The following is an 18,990-nucleotide window of genomic DNA, read 5'->3' as shown; positions in this document are numbered from 1 at the left end:
GAGGCTGTACGCGCGCGCGCCCGCGTGTGTGTTTGTGTTTGTGTGTGTGTGTGTGTGTGTGTGTGTGTGTGTGCGTGCGTGCATGTCTGTCTGTCTGTCTGTTTGTCTGTCTGCCTGTCTGTCTGTCCGTCTGTCTGCCTGTGTGGGTGTCTGCGTGTGTGCGTGCGTGTGTGTGTCTGTGATGATTGTGTACATAAATGCACACTTGAATGTGTAGGCTGAAGTGTAAATGTATCACACAGGCAAATATGCAAAGGCAATCTCTCTCTCTCTCTCTGCCTCTGGATCTCTCTCTCTCTCCCTTGGACTTTCCCTCTCTCTCTGCCATCTTATCCTTCGCCACGATTCCCCAACTCTCTTTGAGTCTCTCTCCCTCTCTCTCTTTCTGGGTCTCTATCTTTCTCTCTCTGTAAAATGATTATATTGTTAAGTATAAATGCATTAAACATGCATTATGTATTGCGCTAAAGTCTGGCTTTGTTTGACTGTATGTGTGTACGTTGGCTCATGTGCATATGAATTTTTGGTTATCATGAATTATTGTGTATGACTGAATGTTGAGGAAGTCATGTGTCTAGGCTGTAGAGGAGGTAGATAAAATGGTGGCATAATGCTCGACACACACACGCACATGCACACGCACACACACACACAGACACACATGCACACACAGAAATACACCGTGCACATAACCATATAAAATATATTATCTAGACACTATTTTGATAGATTAAGCACATCCTGTTTGTTGTGTTGCTATTTTAAGCAAAAGTGTGAGTGTGGTGGGGGAAGGCGGGGTTGTGTGTTTGTGTTGAGATGCTTGTGTTTGTGTGTTTTACTGTGTGTGTGTGTAGCCGTGTGTGTGCGTGTCTGTGTTTGAATGACTGTGTGTGTGCACCCACGCACGGAAATCTACCTATTTGTTGCGTGGTAGAAAATAGCGGGATCGAAATTAACAGTGGAATTTACTGAGCAGTTATGTTGCGTGACTGACAGTGGGAGACAGCAGAGAGAGACAGAAAGAGAGAGAGAGAGGGATAGGGAGAGAGAGAGAGAGGGATAGAGAGAGAGGGAGAGAGAGAGAGAGAGAGTGAGAGAGAGAGAGAGAGGGATAGAGAGAGAGAGGGAGAGAGAGTGAGGGATAGAGACAGAGAGAGAGCCAGAGAGAGAGAGAGAGAGAGAGAGAGAGAGAGAGAGCAGGAAAGAAAATGAGAGAGAGCAAAAGGGTGTATGTGTGTGTGTGTGTGTGTGTGTGTGTGTGTGTGTGTGTGTTATGTGTGTCCGCGTGCTCGTGCGTGTGTGTGTGCGCGCAGAATAATTGGAACTTCAATGCCCACAATCCCTACAGACTTTTCAGACTGCTCATCCTCCTCTCCCCCCGCCCGACGAGTGAACACCGACTCGTGTTACGATTGGCTCAGCCGTTTAATGACGTCTGGACCCAACGTGGGTGACAGTGAACACCATTGGCTGGACACGGAGTGCCCTGGTCCAATCACAACGCAAAGAACACTTTCACACAAGGATGAGCTCTTAAGGTGGAACGGAACAAATTCAGGTCTCTATCATCGCTTCTATTAAGATGTAACAGCAATTTATTTTGGAATTGTACTGATTTTTAATACTTCAAACGATAAAATTGTTGGTCTATACAAATATTAATTTTGCAACCGAATATGTTAATATTAAACAGGCCATTCATTGTATGCAAATTAGGCTATTGCATTCTAAGATAATTTGTTTATTGTGGATGACATTTTTTCATCTCGCCATTGATCCATCCATCTGTTTTGATGGTTTCATTTGAAAGCGCTTGCACGGTTCCGTTGGTGCTCCGGGGCAAAAAAGGGTACATCTGCCAACAGGTTTTGAATGATCGCCTATAAGCAGTCAATGTCAATGATCTCATCGTTATTGATGTACGACCAGACAAACTCAGAGTGATGTAGAAGTCGTGGTTTGAGGACGTAGGCCTACCTCACTATTACGTTCTCCACCCAAAAACCTAATCACATAAACCTAGTTTCACTGGTTAACTAGTTCCTGGTAACTCATTTCAGCCTTGTATATGCTGCTTTGCCCCCCCCCCACACACACACTCATTCATCGAGGCACGTGTATCAATGCTGGTTTAATCCTGTTCCTCTATTTTTGTCAATACGGCCGATTTGCGTGTTTGAGTGTCGAGTCTATTTACGTCTGTTTTGGTCTGTCTGTGTGGACGCGGCTTAATTACCATGTGTTTGTTAACCACTGTCTGACTGAGACACAGGTTATATATATATATATATATATATATATATATATATATATATATATATATATATATATATATATGTATAAAGTTAAACAAACTAATTGTTAGATGACAATTGCGATATACATTCTCTCAAAAACAATTGTAAACCGCACCCATAGAAACTGGCCCGTCAGTGACGGTGCATTTGGCACTGGCTGTTTGCAGATTTTAGATCTAGCATTATAATCTCCCTTGACTGGTAACATGCTCTCTGTATCCAAGGATTGCATTTCATCCCTGGCCTGCACTGTAACAAACACCCCGCCGTTCATCAATTTAGATTTTAACTGCTTGCTTGTGACCCCATTTGTTGACATGTTCACAAGTGCCAAACTCGTCACCAAAAGAGTACAGCGTCATCCATGGGAATTGGATACCTTATTTATTGCAAAGTGTCAGTGTCTGATTTGAGTTGAGTAAAACCCAGAAGGTGTCATAACAGCAGAACAGGACACAAGGTCATAAGAGTGATTTAAACAAAAAGGGGGGGAGGTTAGATTACGTTTATTAGAGCCCTTTCTTTATGTCTACCTTAGTTTATCAATATGAGTCAACAAACCATTTATAAAAGCGTTTATAGTTTGTACAAGAAGAAGAAGCCTCTGGATGGAGGCCATTTTGAACTTGCATGATGGAGATGTTTGGATCACTTCAGCTCGAGGGCTGGATGTTCTTGGCGTGAGTTGTGTCACGAGGAAAGTGTGTTGTTAACAGCACGGAATGCTTACTAATCCATCACGTAAAACCATGTCTCACCGAAGGCTGTGCTGTATGCGATAGCAACCGCTTAACCCATCAAACACATGTGTAAGCATATATATGTATATATGCCGCGCACAAATATATATAGATGCTTATATAAATACCTCAGATGTTGTTTTTATCCCTCTGGTTGTGTCAACCCAAACCCTGCCCAACACGTCGGCTCATTCCAGGCCATGGGGGGTGGGGGGGTTAACTCCTAACTTCGTCTGTCTGTACGGGTTGGTTATAGCCTGCACTCTGGCTGACCCGCGTGGTCACCAAGCATGGCTGCGTGTTGTCCCGGCGACACGCTGGGAGAAGCCAAAGCTCTTTAACGGCGCGGTGAGATTAATGGCCGTTTGATCATGGCCTGAGACTGGGGGGGGGGGGGGGGGGGGGGGGGGGGGGGCGTAAATCAGATCACTCCAACACATCCATAGAGTGCTAGTGTACATGGCTTTAAATACACGGCGTTAGCGACCCTAGCTTTAAGAAGCTGACGCTCCAGACGGTCCCCAGAATAGCGTTGGAGCCGACAGCAGACAGTCAGAGCTCTCTCCCTGTTCGTGAGCCACTAGTCATCGTCCTCTGAGGGTGGCTGCTTTTAACCGCTAGATTATATTGAGGTTTGCCTGTGTGTGTGTGTGTGTGTGTGTGTGTGAGTGTGTGTGTGTGTGTGTGTGTGTGTGTGTGTGTGTGTGTGTGTGTGCGTGCGTGTGTGTGTGTGTGCATGCGTGTGCGTGTGTGTGTGTGTCTGGTGTGTGCATGTTTGTATTGTGTGTGTGTGCGCGCGCGTGTGTCTGGTGTGTGCATGTCTCGATTGTGTGTGCGTGTGGTGTGTGGTGTGTGTGTGTGTGTGACATAGACGGAGAGAGATCGTGTATGTGTGTGCTTTTGTGTGTGTGTGTGTGTGTGTATGTGTGTTTGTGTGTGTGTCAAAGCTACAGGGTTGACAAGTGACAGAGTTATCAATCGGGGTTAGTGCAATGTGCACACTCACTACTGTGCATGTTTGCTCTGCATAACAAGTGTGTGTGTGTGTGTGTGTGTGTGTGTGTGTGTGTGTGTGTGTGTGTGTGTGTGTGTTTGTGTGTGTGCATGCATGTGTATGCATGTGTATGTGCCAGTGTCTTGATTCTTATCTGTTTGAGCCTGGGTCTTTATGCATGACTGATTGCTTTGTGTGTCTGACCACAATTGAAAGGGGATATCTCTCTCCCTCTCTCTCTCTCCACCCCCCCCCCCCCCCCCCCCCCCCCCCCCTCTCTCCCCTCTCCCTCCTCCTTCCGTCCCTCCCATTAAATCTATCTACAGAGCTCCACCTTAAGAGAGGCTTTAGCAGCCTGTGTGTTTGTGTTGAAGCCAACAGGCACAATATATTACAGTCTGGGGCTCGCTGCTGAAAAGCCCACTGGATCCTCCACTGACCTGCTGTTCCTTCCTGCCGTCCTATCGCTTTTTTTTTTCTCTTTCTCTCTCCACATTTAGATTAAAAAACAAAGATCTCCCTTTTCTCCTCCCCCTTGTCCTGCTTATCTTTCTCTTTTTCTGTTTCCCTTCCTTCTTTTAGAGCATCGGGCAAGGGAAGAGCTCTCAGAGTGAAGAGAAAAAACAGAGAGAGAGGGACACACTTACCGAGACTTTAGAGAAAGTGGGGGGAGAGAGAGCGAGAGAGAGAGAGAGAGAGAGAGAGAGAGAGAGAGAGAGAGAGAGAGACTCACGGGGAGTGGGGAGAGCGAGAGGAGTAGAGGAGGCGAGTACCAGTCGGAGGAAGAGAGAGAGAGAGAGAGAGAGAGAGAAGTGAGCTGGATGTGGACAGAGCCGCTTGTTTACATTTGCGTGTTCCGCCGTCGTCCTGCCCCGCTGAACCCCGCTGTGTGTGTGTGTGTGTGTGTGTGCACGTGTGTGTGTGTGTTAGGAGGAAACGCCTGCTTGTCACGCCAGTATGTGCGGACCTTGACTGATCACAGGACTACGGAGGAGCGACCGGAGAACGAGGCTGTGGAAAAGCGATAGAACGAGGAAGCCAACGAGGGGGAAAGAGAGAGATAGAGAAAGAGAGCGGTTGTTGTGTAACTGGAGGAGTGGATGAGGAAGCTGGGTTCCACTGGGAGGCTGGTTGGATCCGCATACGGACTGACGGACAGATCGGACAAAGTTTGTCGCTGTGACAGCAGGACAAAAACACAGACCTGAGAGGAAGACGAAGGAGTCGAGGCGAAAAGGAGGGAAGGCAGAAGACGGAGAGACAGACTTTGGACGAGTACAGTCTTCTGACCGGCCCAGCTAAGGAGGAGCAGGGACTGGGATTACTTGGTGACTCTGTGGGTGCGTGGTGGGAGAGAGCGAGGAGGTGCACTTGTGTGTGACACCGGTGGAGGGCAGAGGAGCGGAGGGCCAGGTCACTAACCTGGCCATCAAACGCACGGGCAGCGTCTCCTCTCCTGGGATCATGTACCCTCAGGGCAGGCATCCGGTGAGTACGTCTCAATGTCTGTCTACCTCTCTCTCTCTCTCTCGCTCTCGCTCTCGCTCTCTCTCGCTCCCTCTCAGTCTGCGAGTCTCTCTCTCTTGGTCTCTCTCTCTCACATTATATTCTCTTTATCTCTCTTGCCCTCCAGCCTTCACGGTTTCAAAACCGTTTCAGTAGTTCAGTATCTCCCTGGTTCATCTTTCGCTTTAACAATTTCTCCCAGAGTTTGGGTATGATCATAGTTCCTAAAACAAGGGGCTTTTAAACAAAGTTATCTAGATGTCTTTCAACTCTGAAAATACACAATTTCTCTCTCGCTCTCTCTATATTAATTTGTCTCTCTCGCTAATCATAATCTGTGTGTGCAGTAACCTGAGGAGAGCGAGGCTGTTATGTGCACACGCACACACACACACACACACACACACACACACACACACACACACACACACACACACACACACACACACACACACACATTTAGTCAGCTGCACCCTGGTGTCTTTGAGACATGTGTGGAGGGAGAACTGCAGCATCACCCAGTCTGTGCCTCCAATGGTTTTGCACACCCTTGTGTGACTGTGTATGTACACGTCTGTATACTGTTAGGGTTGTGGAAGGGAAAAGTGTGGGGGGGGGGGGGGGTGTAGTGTGTGTTTCTATGTGGTTGTCCGTGTCTCTCATGGGGGTCTCTCTCTGCCTGTGTTTTAGGAGTATTGAATTACATACAAGGCTCATAACTACATTGGATGGTTACCAGGTTAAAACCAATATCAATAAAGCAGGGCAGAGAGATTATTAGGTCTCATCAGACCCCCCCCCCCCCCATCCGGTCTTCCGGCCAGTCGTGGGGGCTCAGGAACGTCTAATCAGATTGTGCTGTCACTCCTGTTGGATCCCATACAAAACGGGTCGGTGGCTGGCCATGCCTTCCAGCCAGTTCGCCAAACAGCCAGCCAACTCATCACACAGCTAGTCAGCCAGTCAGCCGGCCAGCCAGCAAAACAGACAGTAAATTCTTCAAACAGCCAGCCAGCCAAACAGACAGACAGACAGACAGTCAGACGGACAGACAGACAGACAGACACACAGACAATCCGCCAAACGGCCAGCCAGACCGCCAAACAGCCAGACAACTCTTCAGACAGCCAGTCAGCCAGCCAGACATGCAGCAAGTCCGACCGCCGGATCTTCAAAACCGCAAGTCATTCAGTCAGTTATGCACTACTGGACGATATTTCAAATTTAGGAAACGTGAGAGGCCACACACACCTAATGATATATCGAGATTCATTGAAGTGTTTTGGTCGTTTATTCTGTGGAATTCTGTTCCCCGATATTGGATCGTATATTGAACTTGTTTAATGTGTGCGGTTTTGAATCGGTGAGGCCCGCTCATATCACACTTAGCATACACCCCCCCCCCACAGGATAATATGGCAACATCGGTAGAACCATCATCCAATCGGGGCTTTTCTGACCAGGGACGGAAGGGGGATATCAGCTAAAAAATCTGGGCTAATGGTCCTGCAGTGTGTAGCCGACATCAGCCAAGCAGTCAACCTTCCGGCTATCACACAGAATTATGAATGACATTTTCACAAGAGGGAGTCATGAGGAATCAATAATATGTACAGAGAGAATGCTAATGAGCAGTCTGTGGAAGAGAACGATGGAGGGAGAGAGATAGAAAGAGGAAGTTAGAGAGTGAAGGTGAGAGATAGAGAGAAGGTAGTAAAAAAAGAAGCAAGAGAAACGGAAGACTAAAGTGACAGGATTTAAAGCAAAGGGGAAATGAGATGAATAAGAGTATAAACAGCATATAACATCCTTCCTCTCTCGCTCTCTGTCTGATATCACAGACTGTTCTCTGCTTGGATTGCTTGAGTTTGTGATAAAGTTCAATCCCAGACCGAGCCAACTAACCTTCCCTTAACAGTGTCTGACTCTCTCTCTCTCTGTATCCCTCTTACTCTCTGCATCTCTCTATATCGCTCTCACTCTCCACCTCTCCCTGTAATGCTCTCTGGCTCTCTGTATCTCTCCCTCGCTCTTTGTATCCCTCTATCGCTCTCTTTATCTTTTATCTCTATCGCTCTCTCTCTCTCTGTCCGCGTCTCACTCTCGTTTGCCCTCCCCTGCTGATAGCTTTATTTTTGGTGCAGCTGTGAAATATGATCGTCTGAGAAGTATGAAGGAGAACTGTGTGGCTGTGTGTGTGTCAGTGTTTGTGTGTGTGTGGGTGTGTGTGTCAGTGTGTGTGTTTGTATTTGCGTCTGTGTGTTTGTGTGTGTGTGTGTGTGTGTGTGTGTGTGTTGGCTGGTTCTGTATCAACATGCTTTCGTGACCAAACAGACACACACAAACACACAGACACACACACCCACACACACACATACACACACACACACACACTAGACTACCTTGAGTTAGCCTCGATCAACAGATGAGTCAAATCCAAGTCCCGTGGTTCCCCTGGAGACGGAGGGGTGTGTGTGTGTGGGGGGTAGGAAGGGGTTAAAAGTGCAGCGATGATTTGCCCGCGAAACAGAGCTGCCGTAATTGGTTCCACTGGATTTTTTTCTGGTGAGCGTTATCAGGAGGGTTTGTTCCTGTCTCTTTTGTGTGTGTATGTCAGTGTGTGCACGGCTGTGCAGTGGTGTGTGACCGTGTACGCATTTGTCTGTGTGTGTGTGTGTGTGTGTGTGTGTGTGTGTGTGGTGTGTTATGTGTGGCGCAATGGCCTGCACATGATTAGCCCTAGTCTCATCGACCAGAACACATGTACCAGGAATAAAAGATGTACCCTGTGTGTGCGTGTGTGTGCGTGTGTGTGTGTGTGTGTGTGTGTGTGTGTGTGTGTGTGTGTGTGTGTGTGTGTGTGCAGGTCTGTATGTGAGTTTGTGCACAAATGTTTGAGCTAAGCAGGAGGTGGAGGGCGATGAAAAGGGGCGAGGCTATGTGTGTGGTGAAGGGGGGGGGGGGCCTTGGTCTGTGCATGTGTGTGTATGTTTTGAAATACCATGCCAACACCAATAACAATAAAAAATGCACCGCTTGGCCCAGACTATTACTGTGAATGTAAAAGCTCTTGATTGTGAGACAGAGCGAGAGAGAGAGACGAAGTGAGACAGAGAGAGAGAGCACGCACACAGCTGTTGGCTCATATACTCTAAATGCATACATACACATCTAAGCACATATGTACAGTACACACAAATATATGCTTCGCTGTTTTGTGTTGTATACCATAAATACTGGCAGTTTCTCCACTATTTGGAATGGCCACTGACTCTCACACACACATGCACTAGTGACATTTTAAAGTGTGTGTGTGAAAGCACATGCCTTATAAATGACTTGTATCTTTATCAGTGTATATGCTGACCTACATAAGGTTATATATTGGGGTATCTTGTTGTCACAAGACACCCCAAACATGTGTTTATGTTTATGTCTTTCTGTGTGTAGGCATCTGTGTGTGTGTGTGTGTGTGTGTGTGTGTGTGTGTGTGTGTGTGTGTGTGTGTGTGTGTGTGTGTGTGTGTTTATGCATGTCTGCCTGTATGTATGTTTTCTCCAGTGGGCCTCGGTTCCCTCGCCTCGGACCCTGAAAAAAGTAACACTTTATTTTTACAGCCAAGTAAACAAACCACGGCCAAATATGTCACCACGGAAACCACATATGCTCCATTAATGAGGGCAGAGAGAGAGAGAGAGAGAGAGAGAGAGATAGAGAGAGAGAGAGAGAGAGAGAGAGAGAGAGAGAGAGAGAGAGAGAGAGAGAGAGAGAGAGAGAGAGATGAATTATCGTGTGTGTGTGTTTAATTCAGGTAGAGCAAGGTGATATGGTGCATTTTCCATGTACATGTGTCTATGAGTGTTTTTGTGTCTGTGAAGGCGTTGTTGTACGTGTGCTTATAAGTGTGTTATGTGCTTGCACGCTACCCATATGTTTGAACTAGCCTGTTTTTGTTTAGCCAGAGTCCATCTGCACGCCCCAGTTTGGTTCAATCATCCCAACATCTGGGCTTTAATGGGAACCAGGTAGGCAGTTGGTAAACACCAGCGCCTTTCAGAGATGACGTTGTGTGCGTCTCTCACGCACACTCCTCTCCCCGTCGCCCGTCCTCGCGCGACGTTTACATTTCATCTCAGTCAACATTTTCGCAGACAAACAACGGTAGCAGTAAAAAGCAAAACTGAAACGAAAAGTACTACCAGACCGCCGCCCTGTTCCAACAACCAAAAAGATGGGGGGGGGGGGGGGGGCCCGGATGAACCAACCAACCGACACAAAGAGTCTAGATGAATAACAGCAGAAGATTAAATCCTGTTGTTTTTTCCGAAAGCCAAACAAAAACAAAAGGGCTCGTTTTCTGTTTCCAAAAGCCAGTTCAGTGTTATAGCTTTGTCATTAACTGAGCTCCTATCTTGGTCTCTGTCCAGGTCCTCTCTTGGCTGCCAATCTCTCTCTGATTTGTAATCCACTACTGGATTAGCGGTTGACCGACTGACCAACCGGCTTTACTGACTGCATGGATGGATGGCTGATTGACTTACCGACTAGCTTTCTGCCTGGCTGGTGTACATTGGCATACCGACTAGCTTACTGACTGTCTGGTTGGATGGTACATTGACTTACTGACTAGCTTACTGCCTGGCTGGTGCATTGATTCAGTTGCTGGCTGGTTGATTGACTGAGTGACTGAATCAGTTGCTGGCAGGCTGGCTGCATGACCCATTTATATACCATTGACTTGACTCGACTAAAATACTAAACGACTTTGTTGACTCGATGATTAAATGGCTAATTAGACGTCAGACTGAGCGACTGATTGATGGACCGCCTCACTTGCTGTCTGGATGGCTGGTTTGTTTGGTGGTTCAAAGGCATTGATTGGATGACTGGCTGGCTCACTGAGTGAGTGACTGTCTGGCAGTTTGATTGGCTGGCTGACGGACGGGATGAAGAAGGGAGGGATTACTTTATGTGTGTGTGTGTGTGTGTGTGTGTGTGTGTGTGTGTGTGTGTGAGAGACAGAAAGATGGAGGCAGACTGAACTAGAGAGGGGACAGTGACAAAGCAAAAGCAACTCTTTTAAGGACTAAAGAGGAAGCATATTTCCTATTCCACAGCCTCCACCTAGCCCTTCCATCCATCCATCAAGCTATCTATCCATCCCTCTTTCCATCCCCCCAGAATCCTTCATCTGTTTCTACATCCTGTCTGCAAAATATCTCGCCATCAATCCATCTAGCCGTCTGAGCTGCAGTTTTTTACTGTCAAGGCAGGAGCGACAGACAGACAGACAGACAGACCGACTTGGGAAGATGGATGGACAGAAAAAGAGAGAGAAACCTGATGAGTCTGCAATGATGGTGACTGAGATATTTCCATAATATACCCCCCCCACACACACGGAAACATTCACATTCACTCTCGCACTCAAACACATTCACACGCACACAGGCAATGAAACACACATACACACACTCTTTGCCCCACTTGGTGCTTTTTTATCTATTCACGTGACTTTTTCCTAAATATTTCAGCGGCAGATGATTATTTTATGCAGCCCAGAGTGTATGTGTGTGTGTGTGTGTTCATGTTAATCTCACAGAGAGAAGATAGATAGGCAAGAGCTGGAGGGAGGGAGGGAGAGAGGGAGGGAGAGAGAGAGAGAGCATGTTTTGTTTATGTGCTTTTCTGCTTGTGCCAACACATCCATTCGCTGGCATGTTGCGGCGTGCTTCCTTCATGTGATTGCTCTGATGTGTGTGTGTGTGTGTGTGTGTGTTTGTGTGTGTCTGTGGGTGTGGGAAGATGGAGGGGTTGCCACAGGCAAACAAATAGGCCCGCTAACAGACAGAACCATTCATCTCCCTGAGACTACCTGACTTGCACCTGTCGTGTTGCTCTCTCTCTCTCTCTCTCCATCTCTATCGTACACCCTTGCTGTCTCTCTATCTCTCTTTCTCCATCTCTCTCTCCATCTCAATCTCTCTCCATCCCTTTCTCTCCATCTCTAGCTCGCACCCTGGCTGTCTATCTCTATCTCAATCTCAGACAGACAGTGGGATGGACTGAAGGACTGAAAGACAGACTGACATGCTGGTTGATGATTAGTACAGAGAACTGGGTTGGATCTGTTATGTGATCCCTTGGCATGGATTTACCTCCCCTCCCTCCTCCCCCACCTCTCTCTCACCCCTCCCTGTGGATAATCCCTTCTAATTCTCTGCCCGCCGGTGCCAGCTCGTCCAAATTGTGATTGACTGCTGTCCCGTGTGTGTGTGTGTGGGTGTGTGTGTGGGTGTGTGTGTGTGTGTGTGTGTGTGAGAAAAATGGATTGAGAGAGAGAAAGAGAGAGAGCATGTGTGTGAGGAAGAGATACAGTGTGTGTGTGTGTGTGTGTGTGTGTGTGTGTGTGTGTGTGTGTGTGTGTGTGCGCTGTGCACCCCACACTTCCACCACTACCTTATAGATTAACTGGATCAGTGTTGGATTTCAGATTGCCCTGTGCTGTCTAATAACACACACACACACACACACACACACACACACACACACACACACACACACACACACACACACACACACACACACACACACAGAGGACACTGCTAGTTGTTTGGCCCTTCATGACGTGCTATAGACCCCCCACAGTCTGGGCTACCATCTGTCACAGCACTAGGGAGACCAAACATACACACACACACACACACACACACACTGGTCTATGGCATACCGACACCCTTGTTATGAAAACACTGCAGAATGCACACATTTGTCCGGGTAATATTAAACACATATTGACATGTTATGCACGTGTGAGTTGAACTGCTATATTTGCCTGGCTGGTGACGATACCTGCAGAAAAAAGACCTGGAGTACGTCAAATGAACAGCTAGTCAAATGTTGAATTGCATCTTATTATGTGTGTCCACCCATCTCCTTATATCTGTCCTTCTGTCCACCCATCCATCCATCTCTTATCTATCCCTATAACCGCCAATCCATCTCTATCCATCTCTCTAGCTATCCATCTCTATCCCTCTATCTATGCATCCATCTCAATCCCTCTATCTATCCATCTCTTTATCCATTTCCATCCGATTCCCAATCCATCCAACTGTCCATTCATCCAGCCATCTCTATATACCATCGATCCGTCCATTCATCTATCCATCCCTATATACCATCGATCTGTCCATTCATCCATCCATCTCTATATACCATCGATCTGTCCATTCATCCATCCATCTCTCTATTCATATCTCACTGGCCATTCTTCTATCAATGCTATCACCATGATCAACAATGTGTGCGTTTGTGTGTGTGTGGGCACACTTTCAACAGAAGTTTTTTGTTGTTGCAACAACTGTAGTAGCATAACCATCCTCAGGGGTCTTGCCATTAAGTTTTCCCAACAAAGAACTCCAGACATTCCTATTCAATAACAAAACACAAAACATGATTTATCTTCAGGGATGCATGGATTATCCTACCACACACACGCTCTCTGTCTCAGGATCTTCCTGCAGATCTTTGGTCTTTTGTGATTCAGGTACCAGGTAACACTATGTTGTTAACTGTGGTGTGTGTATAACAAAGGTGTGTGTTGGTGTGTGTGTGTCTGCCTGCCTGCCTGTATGGTTTCAGATAGTAGGCTCAGTTTTCTCTCCACTCTGATGGAGACGTCCACCCAGGCTGAGCCTACGTGATACCACAATATCCTGCTCACGTCTCTGTCTCTCTCTGAGTCTCTCTCTCTCTCTCTGTCTCTCGTTGTCTCTCTCCGTCTCTCCCTGTCTCTCTCTCTTTCTGATGAAGATTGTCCAGCTATCTCTCTCACTCTCATGATCCTCTCACTTTCACTCTCACTCTCACTCTCACTCTCAATCTCTCTCACACTCTCACTCTGATGATTGTCCAGCTATCTCTATCTCTGATAATTTTCTATCTCTCTCTCTCTGATGATTGTATGGCCCTCTCTCTCTCTCTCTCTCTTTCTCTTTCTCTCTCTCTGATGATTGTATGGCCCTCTCTCTCTCTCTCTCTCTCTCTCTCTCTCTCTCTCTCTCTCTCTCTCTGATGATTGTATGGCCCTCTCTCTCTCTCTCTCTCTCTCTCTGATGATTGTCGGTCTATCTGTCTGTCAGCAGCCTTGGTCCTCTTTCATCCCCCGCTTCGCTGCTCCCTATCGTCCCTCTGCGACTCTAACTGCTCTAGCGCTCCCTCTGTTTGCTTTCTCTCTCTTCCATTCATCCCTCCTTTCCTCTGTCACCATCCATATCTGTTTGGCTCTATTCTCTTCTATCTATCTATCTATCTATCTATCTATCTATCTATCTATCTATCTAGCTATCTATCACTCTATCTCTGCTCATCCACAGCCTGTTCGGTGTGTGTGTGTGTTTTTATCTGTGCGTGCACACGTGTATTAATCTCTGTGTGTATGTACGCATTAATCTTTGTGTGTGGGTAAATGTTTGTCCCTGTGTGATTCCATTCCCTGCGTCTGGATGAGTGTGTGCTTCCCTGTGTTTGGTGTGTGTGTGTGTGTGTGTGTGTGGTTACAGACACACCGCCAACCAGAAGGCCCCCCCCCATGCGTGGCCCAGCACTACCCCGCCTTTGTATCTTAATTACTGGGGGAGACCCCCGGCGTCACTTTGACCTCCACTGTCGGACTAATTGAAATCTAATTGAATTGTGTTTGTCTAAACTAATGAACCACCGCCATTGAAACCGCCAATCTACTGGCGCTGGCTGGTAGCTGGGATGGGCTGCGGGGTAGACCCTCCCTCCCGCTGGACGGACGGACGGATGGAGGCATTGTTTTAACGGAGACACGGGAACAGGAGTGACGTCGGAGGGTCCCTTGTTTGTGAGGGTTCACCGCGCGCCCTCCTCAATGTTTCGCGGTCGTGCGTCTAATAAATCACGGCCCCCCCGGCGTTCCTTTTCGTGTCGTGACGCCTTTGGTTAAACCTTGTGGTCAAGCTAGGAATCGATATCTTTATGGCTGGAACCCCAGCCAACAGAACGTTAACCCAGACTGCAACCCGGCTTTACCGCCTACACACTTACAAGCCCCACCTCAAACGACAACACGACAAAGCAAGTACCGCTCTGAAGCCGTGCCAATGATTGCATATATATAATATTGAGAGCATAAATGGGCAGCAGTAGGGCGCATGAAAGGGTGAGTGTAAGGCTATTGTTAAGGTGTCTTAAGGCTGTTATGCAATGTGTATGGATGTAAGACTGGTCTGTATGCGTGTATATGTAGGGCTAGTTTTAGTATGTGTACGTGAAGGCTAGTTAAGCTACGTTTGTGTGTGTGTCTAAGCATGTGTTTGCGTGTGTTGCTGTGTGTATTTGTGTGTACTTTTGTGTGTGTGTGTCTGTGTATTTATGTGTGTGTGTGTGAGTGTGTGTGTGCTTGTGAGAGGCTAGTTAGAATATCGTCAGGGTGTATGTGATGTGTGGAAGTGTGGAGGAATACTGTACAGTACATTTGTGTGTCTGGAGGATTGTGTGTGTGTGTATGAGGCAAGTATATAGTACATAGATTTGTGTGTGTGTTTGAGAGGCCAGTTAGAATATTGTCCGGGTGTATATGAGGCTAGCGCATATAGTATGCGATGTGTGGATGTGTGTAAGAATAGTATACAGTACTTCTGTGTGTGTGTGTGTGTGTGTGTGTGTGTGTGTGTGTGTGAGGCTAGTATACAGTACATAGATCCGTTTGTGTGTGGAGCGGGAGGGAGCGGACCGGTGTGGGGTCTCCCCTGGGGAGCTGCTCGTGTTGTTAGTTCTTCTTTAGCTTCTCAGAAGGTGCGAGACGCGGCTCCTTCTTCAGCCATTCCCTGCCCATAAGTTATTCATATGACGTTTCGTCCTTCGCTGCTTTACAGCCTGGAATACATTATGAAGCAGGCAGTGCACTAGCGCCGATGCTAATGCGGAAGAGAGAGATAGCTGGGCAGAGGAAGGGAGGAGGAGGAGGAGGAGAAGAAGAAGGGACAGGCAGCGGGGAGAAAGGAGGGAGACTCATTAGCGTAGGAGGAGAAGAGAGGAGAGGCAGAGTCGAGAAAGGAGGGGAATAGGGGATTTTATGATGTGTGGGAAGAGGAAGTGACCTTGCTACTCCACTTTCATCCTTCCTTTTTTCTCACCCTTCTTCCACCCCATGCACACACACACCCACACCCACACACACGCACACACACACACGCACACACACACACACACACACACACACACACACACACACACACACACACACACACACAAGCACGTGCACACTCACGCGCACACACACTTACACACTCACACACTCACACACTCACCCTCCCACTGTTCTTCTAGGTTAGGTAACTTTAATTTAGTCTTTTGCTTCTCTCCTTCTGTAGGTCCCCCTGCAGCCCGGCCAGTCTTTCAAGTTCACCGTCTTAGAAACTCTGGACCGCATCAAGGAGGAGTTCCAGTTCCTTCAGGCACAGTACCACAGGTACGCACACACACACACACCTACGCACATATTCAGCACACACACACACACACACACACACACATATACAGGCACACAGACACGCACACATACACACACAGGCCGGCACATACACACACACACAAGTACACACACAGGCCGGCACATAGACACACACACACACACACACACACACACACACACACACACACACACACACACAAACACCTACACGCAAACACACAGCAATTGTATCTGGAGCCTATCTCAAAGCAATCTTATACCACTGAATACAACTCCAACAACAATTCCAGAACTCCATCTTTACCACTTCCTTTAATATAGACTGAATACTGATCAAATAAATACGGTCAAACTGTGAAATACGTCAGTATAATATAATGTAAGTATTATTCAACATTCTCAGAGGCTTGGATCCAAAGCAACTTACTGTTGAGGCTTGGAACATCAAAGCATACAATCAATATTGGAGCTATAGCCATTGCTGAACGGCCAACTACGGACATGGCTTAATTTCTAAATAACAACATTAAATCATATTAGATTTATCCGCATTAGGAGAAATGAAGCCTTATAAACTTTACCAACATTCCCATTATCTTTATTACCTTCATGTCAACAACAAGTTCTAGAGCCAAGAGGAACGTGGCACAGAGAAGGACACTGCGTCTCTCATATTAATCTCTTAGAAACTCTTTGTTTAAAAGACGGTTCGTTAAACACCCGGCACCTCCATATATTATACAGGGAGCGGAAGTTCTGGAACAAAGTGTGATAGTCTTCATGTGATTTACACAGCTGATGGCTGCTGAGGTTCTCGCTGTAATGGGGGCTGACCAGGGTTGACCTTGAGAGAGAGAGAGAGAGAGAGAGAGAGAGAGAGAGAGAGAGAGAGAGAGAGAGAGAGAGAGAGAGAGAGAGAGAGAGAGAGAGAGAGAGAGAGAGAGAGAGAGAGAGAGAGAGAGAGAGAGAGAGAGAGAGAGAGAGAGAGAGAGAGAGAGAGAGGCTGAGGGCTCTATTGTTGGCTGAAGTTATAGCCAGACTCCACGCCTCATTGGGCAGGCCGGGAGAAAGGTTCCCATCAGTACCGAGACCTCCACAGGCACACGCGCGCATGCACGGACTCACCTTAATGACACACGTAAAGTGATTGCACACACGCACCTGCAAACACACACACGCACACACAAACACACGACCGCACGCATACACAGGTATGCTGCCAAGTATACACCTGCACACGCATTCAACACCCGCACACGTATACTTCAAATCATATCTTGTATAAAATACTTGCAAGGTTTACATTGTGAAAACACAGTGTAGTGCAGTAAAAGGCAGAGATACATTCTGAAGCTTAGACAGAGCAACACTATTGTCCCAGTGTTCCAGTGTTTTCATCTGGATGGAATACTCTAAAGATTTTCCTTCATCGTTCAGCTATCTTATCTCTAATTGTGTGTATTTGTCTGTGTGTGGGTGTGTGTGTGTGTGTGTTTGTGTGTGGGTGCGTGTGTCCTCGCAGCCTGAAGCTGGAGTGCGAAAAGCTTGCGAGCGAGAAGACGGAGATGCAGAGACACTACATCATGGTGAGTGCCATTGTCCCCGCCATGCGATGTGCTGTGTGTCTTTGTGTTTCCACCGGGGCCTCTACCATGTCCCTTACTCTCGCACACCTCTCAACGAATGGGTCTTAATAGGGCTCTTATCCAATCAGAGCCAAGAGTACTCTGGCCTGATGTCAATGCCGGATTCGTGTTATTTACTCGGTGCCATTTTAATTATTTAGCTATTTTTTCTCTCTCACACGTTTCAAAGGTCTGTATTCCTTCTCTCCTTCCCACGTTCTTTAATATGTGCTTTCTCTATCTATCCTCTCTCTCTCTCTCCCCCCCCCCCCCTGGCTCTACTCTTTTGTGCGTGTGGGCCTGTGTGTGTGTGTGTGTGTGTGTGTGTTTGTGCGCTTGCGAGTGCGCGTGGTGTGCGTCTGTGTGACTACAGGCTCACATGTACCATAAGCCTCCGTCTGTGGTAACAAACAGGCGGCGAGCCGACCAGAATGCGATATGAACCATCTGCTAAGCGGCTCTGTTTTCATAAACCTGGGAGAACAGGCGGGATCAGGGCTGTAAGCTAGACAGACACACAGATACGGACGAGAGAGAGAGAGAGAGAGATGCGTGCAGCCAGGCACGCCGCTTTGGGTGACACAGACAACACAGAGACAGAGGAGATGATGGCAGGTAGACAGACACGAAGTGGGTGGCGTGACGGACGGACAGACAGACAGACAGACAGAGAGACAGAGGTGGAAGTTTACCGGGTAGTCTGATACACAGGTTCACGGCTTTGCGTGCGACTCCGTTGATGTGACACTTTACAATCGGACAAGTGGCAGCTCAGGAAGGTGCAGTTCTTTCCGTCCCGTTGTCAGGAGCGACGGGCAACACTTGATCGAGCCTCATGTATATTAAATGTCATAGCCCAGTGTCTTTCCACATCGCGGTAGGCAACGTTCGTACAGCCTTTAAAGACATCAAAAACGGGAGCATCGTCCATACACACACTTATATATAGACTCTCCTGTGGGAAGCTAGCACGATACACTGCAGAAGGTCAGGGGGCTACGAATGCAGTAAACGTGTCCATATGGGTTAGCATGCTACGGTGGCTATGGGAGCCCCCTGGGCTGGATCATCTGGTACCACCGCACACTGGGAGAGCCCGAGATAGCCTAGCCTAGCCGGTGTGGTGCTACGCTATGCTATGCTATGCTGCGCTAAGCTGCGCTTCTTCACATCCATTGCCTTTGAGTCAGAGCCAGAGAGGGTGAAAAAGAGAGAGGGAATGGTAAAGAGGGCTAAAGAAGCTGGGATGGAGAGAAGAAGAAGGCATATAGAGAGAGGAAGATAGAGAGGCTCAAAGGGAAGGATGGCTTGAGACAGAAAGAGG

General features: G+C 47.5%; 1 protein-coding gene across 3 annotated transcripts in view; it reads left to right on the top strand.

Annotated features, from left to right (window-relative positions):
- The first annotated feature begins 4,531 nt into the window (after positions 1–4,531).
- tle2b (TLE family member 2, transcriptional corepressor b) overlaps positions 4,532–18,990 on the top strand; it is a 71,516-nt gene continuing 57,057 nt past the window's right edge. For all 3 annotated transcript variants that reach the window (XM_079739108.1, XM_079739109.1, XM_079739107.1), the window contains exons 1-3: positions 4,532–5,519; positions 15,941–16,038; positions 17,564–17,627. In XM_079739108.1, coding sequence (XP_079595234.1) covers positions 5,496–5,519; positions 15,941–16,038; positions 17,564–17,627 — 186 coding nt within the window. In that variant the 5' untranslated portion in view covers positions 4,532–5,495. The remainder of the gene's footprint in view (positions 5,520–15,940; positions 16,039–17,563; positions 17,628–18,990) is intronic.

The sequence above is a fragment of the Pollachius pollachius genome (assembly GCF_949987615.1).
Source record: "Pollachius pollachius genome assembly, chromosome: 7".
Taxonomy (NCBI): Eukaryota; Metazoa; Chordata; class Actinopteri; order Gadiformes; family Gadidae; genus Pollachius; species Pollachius pollachius.
This window is presented reverse-complemented; position numbering and strand designations above follow the sequence as displayed.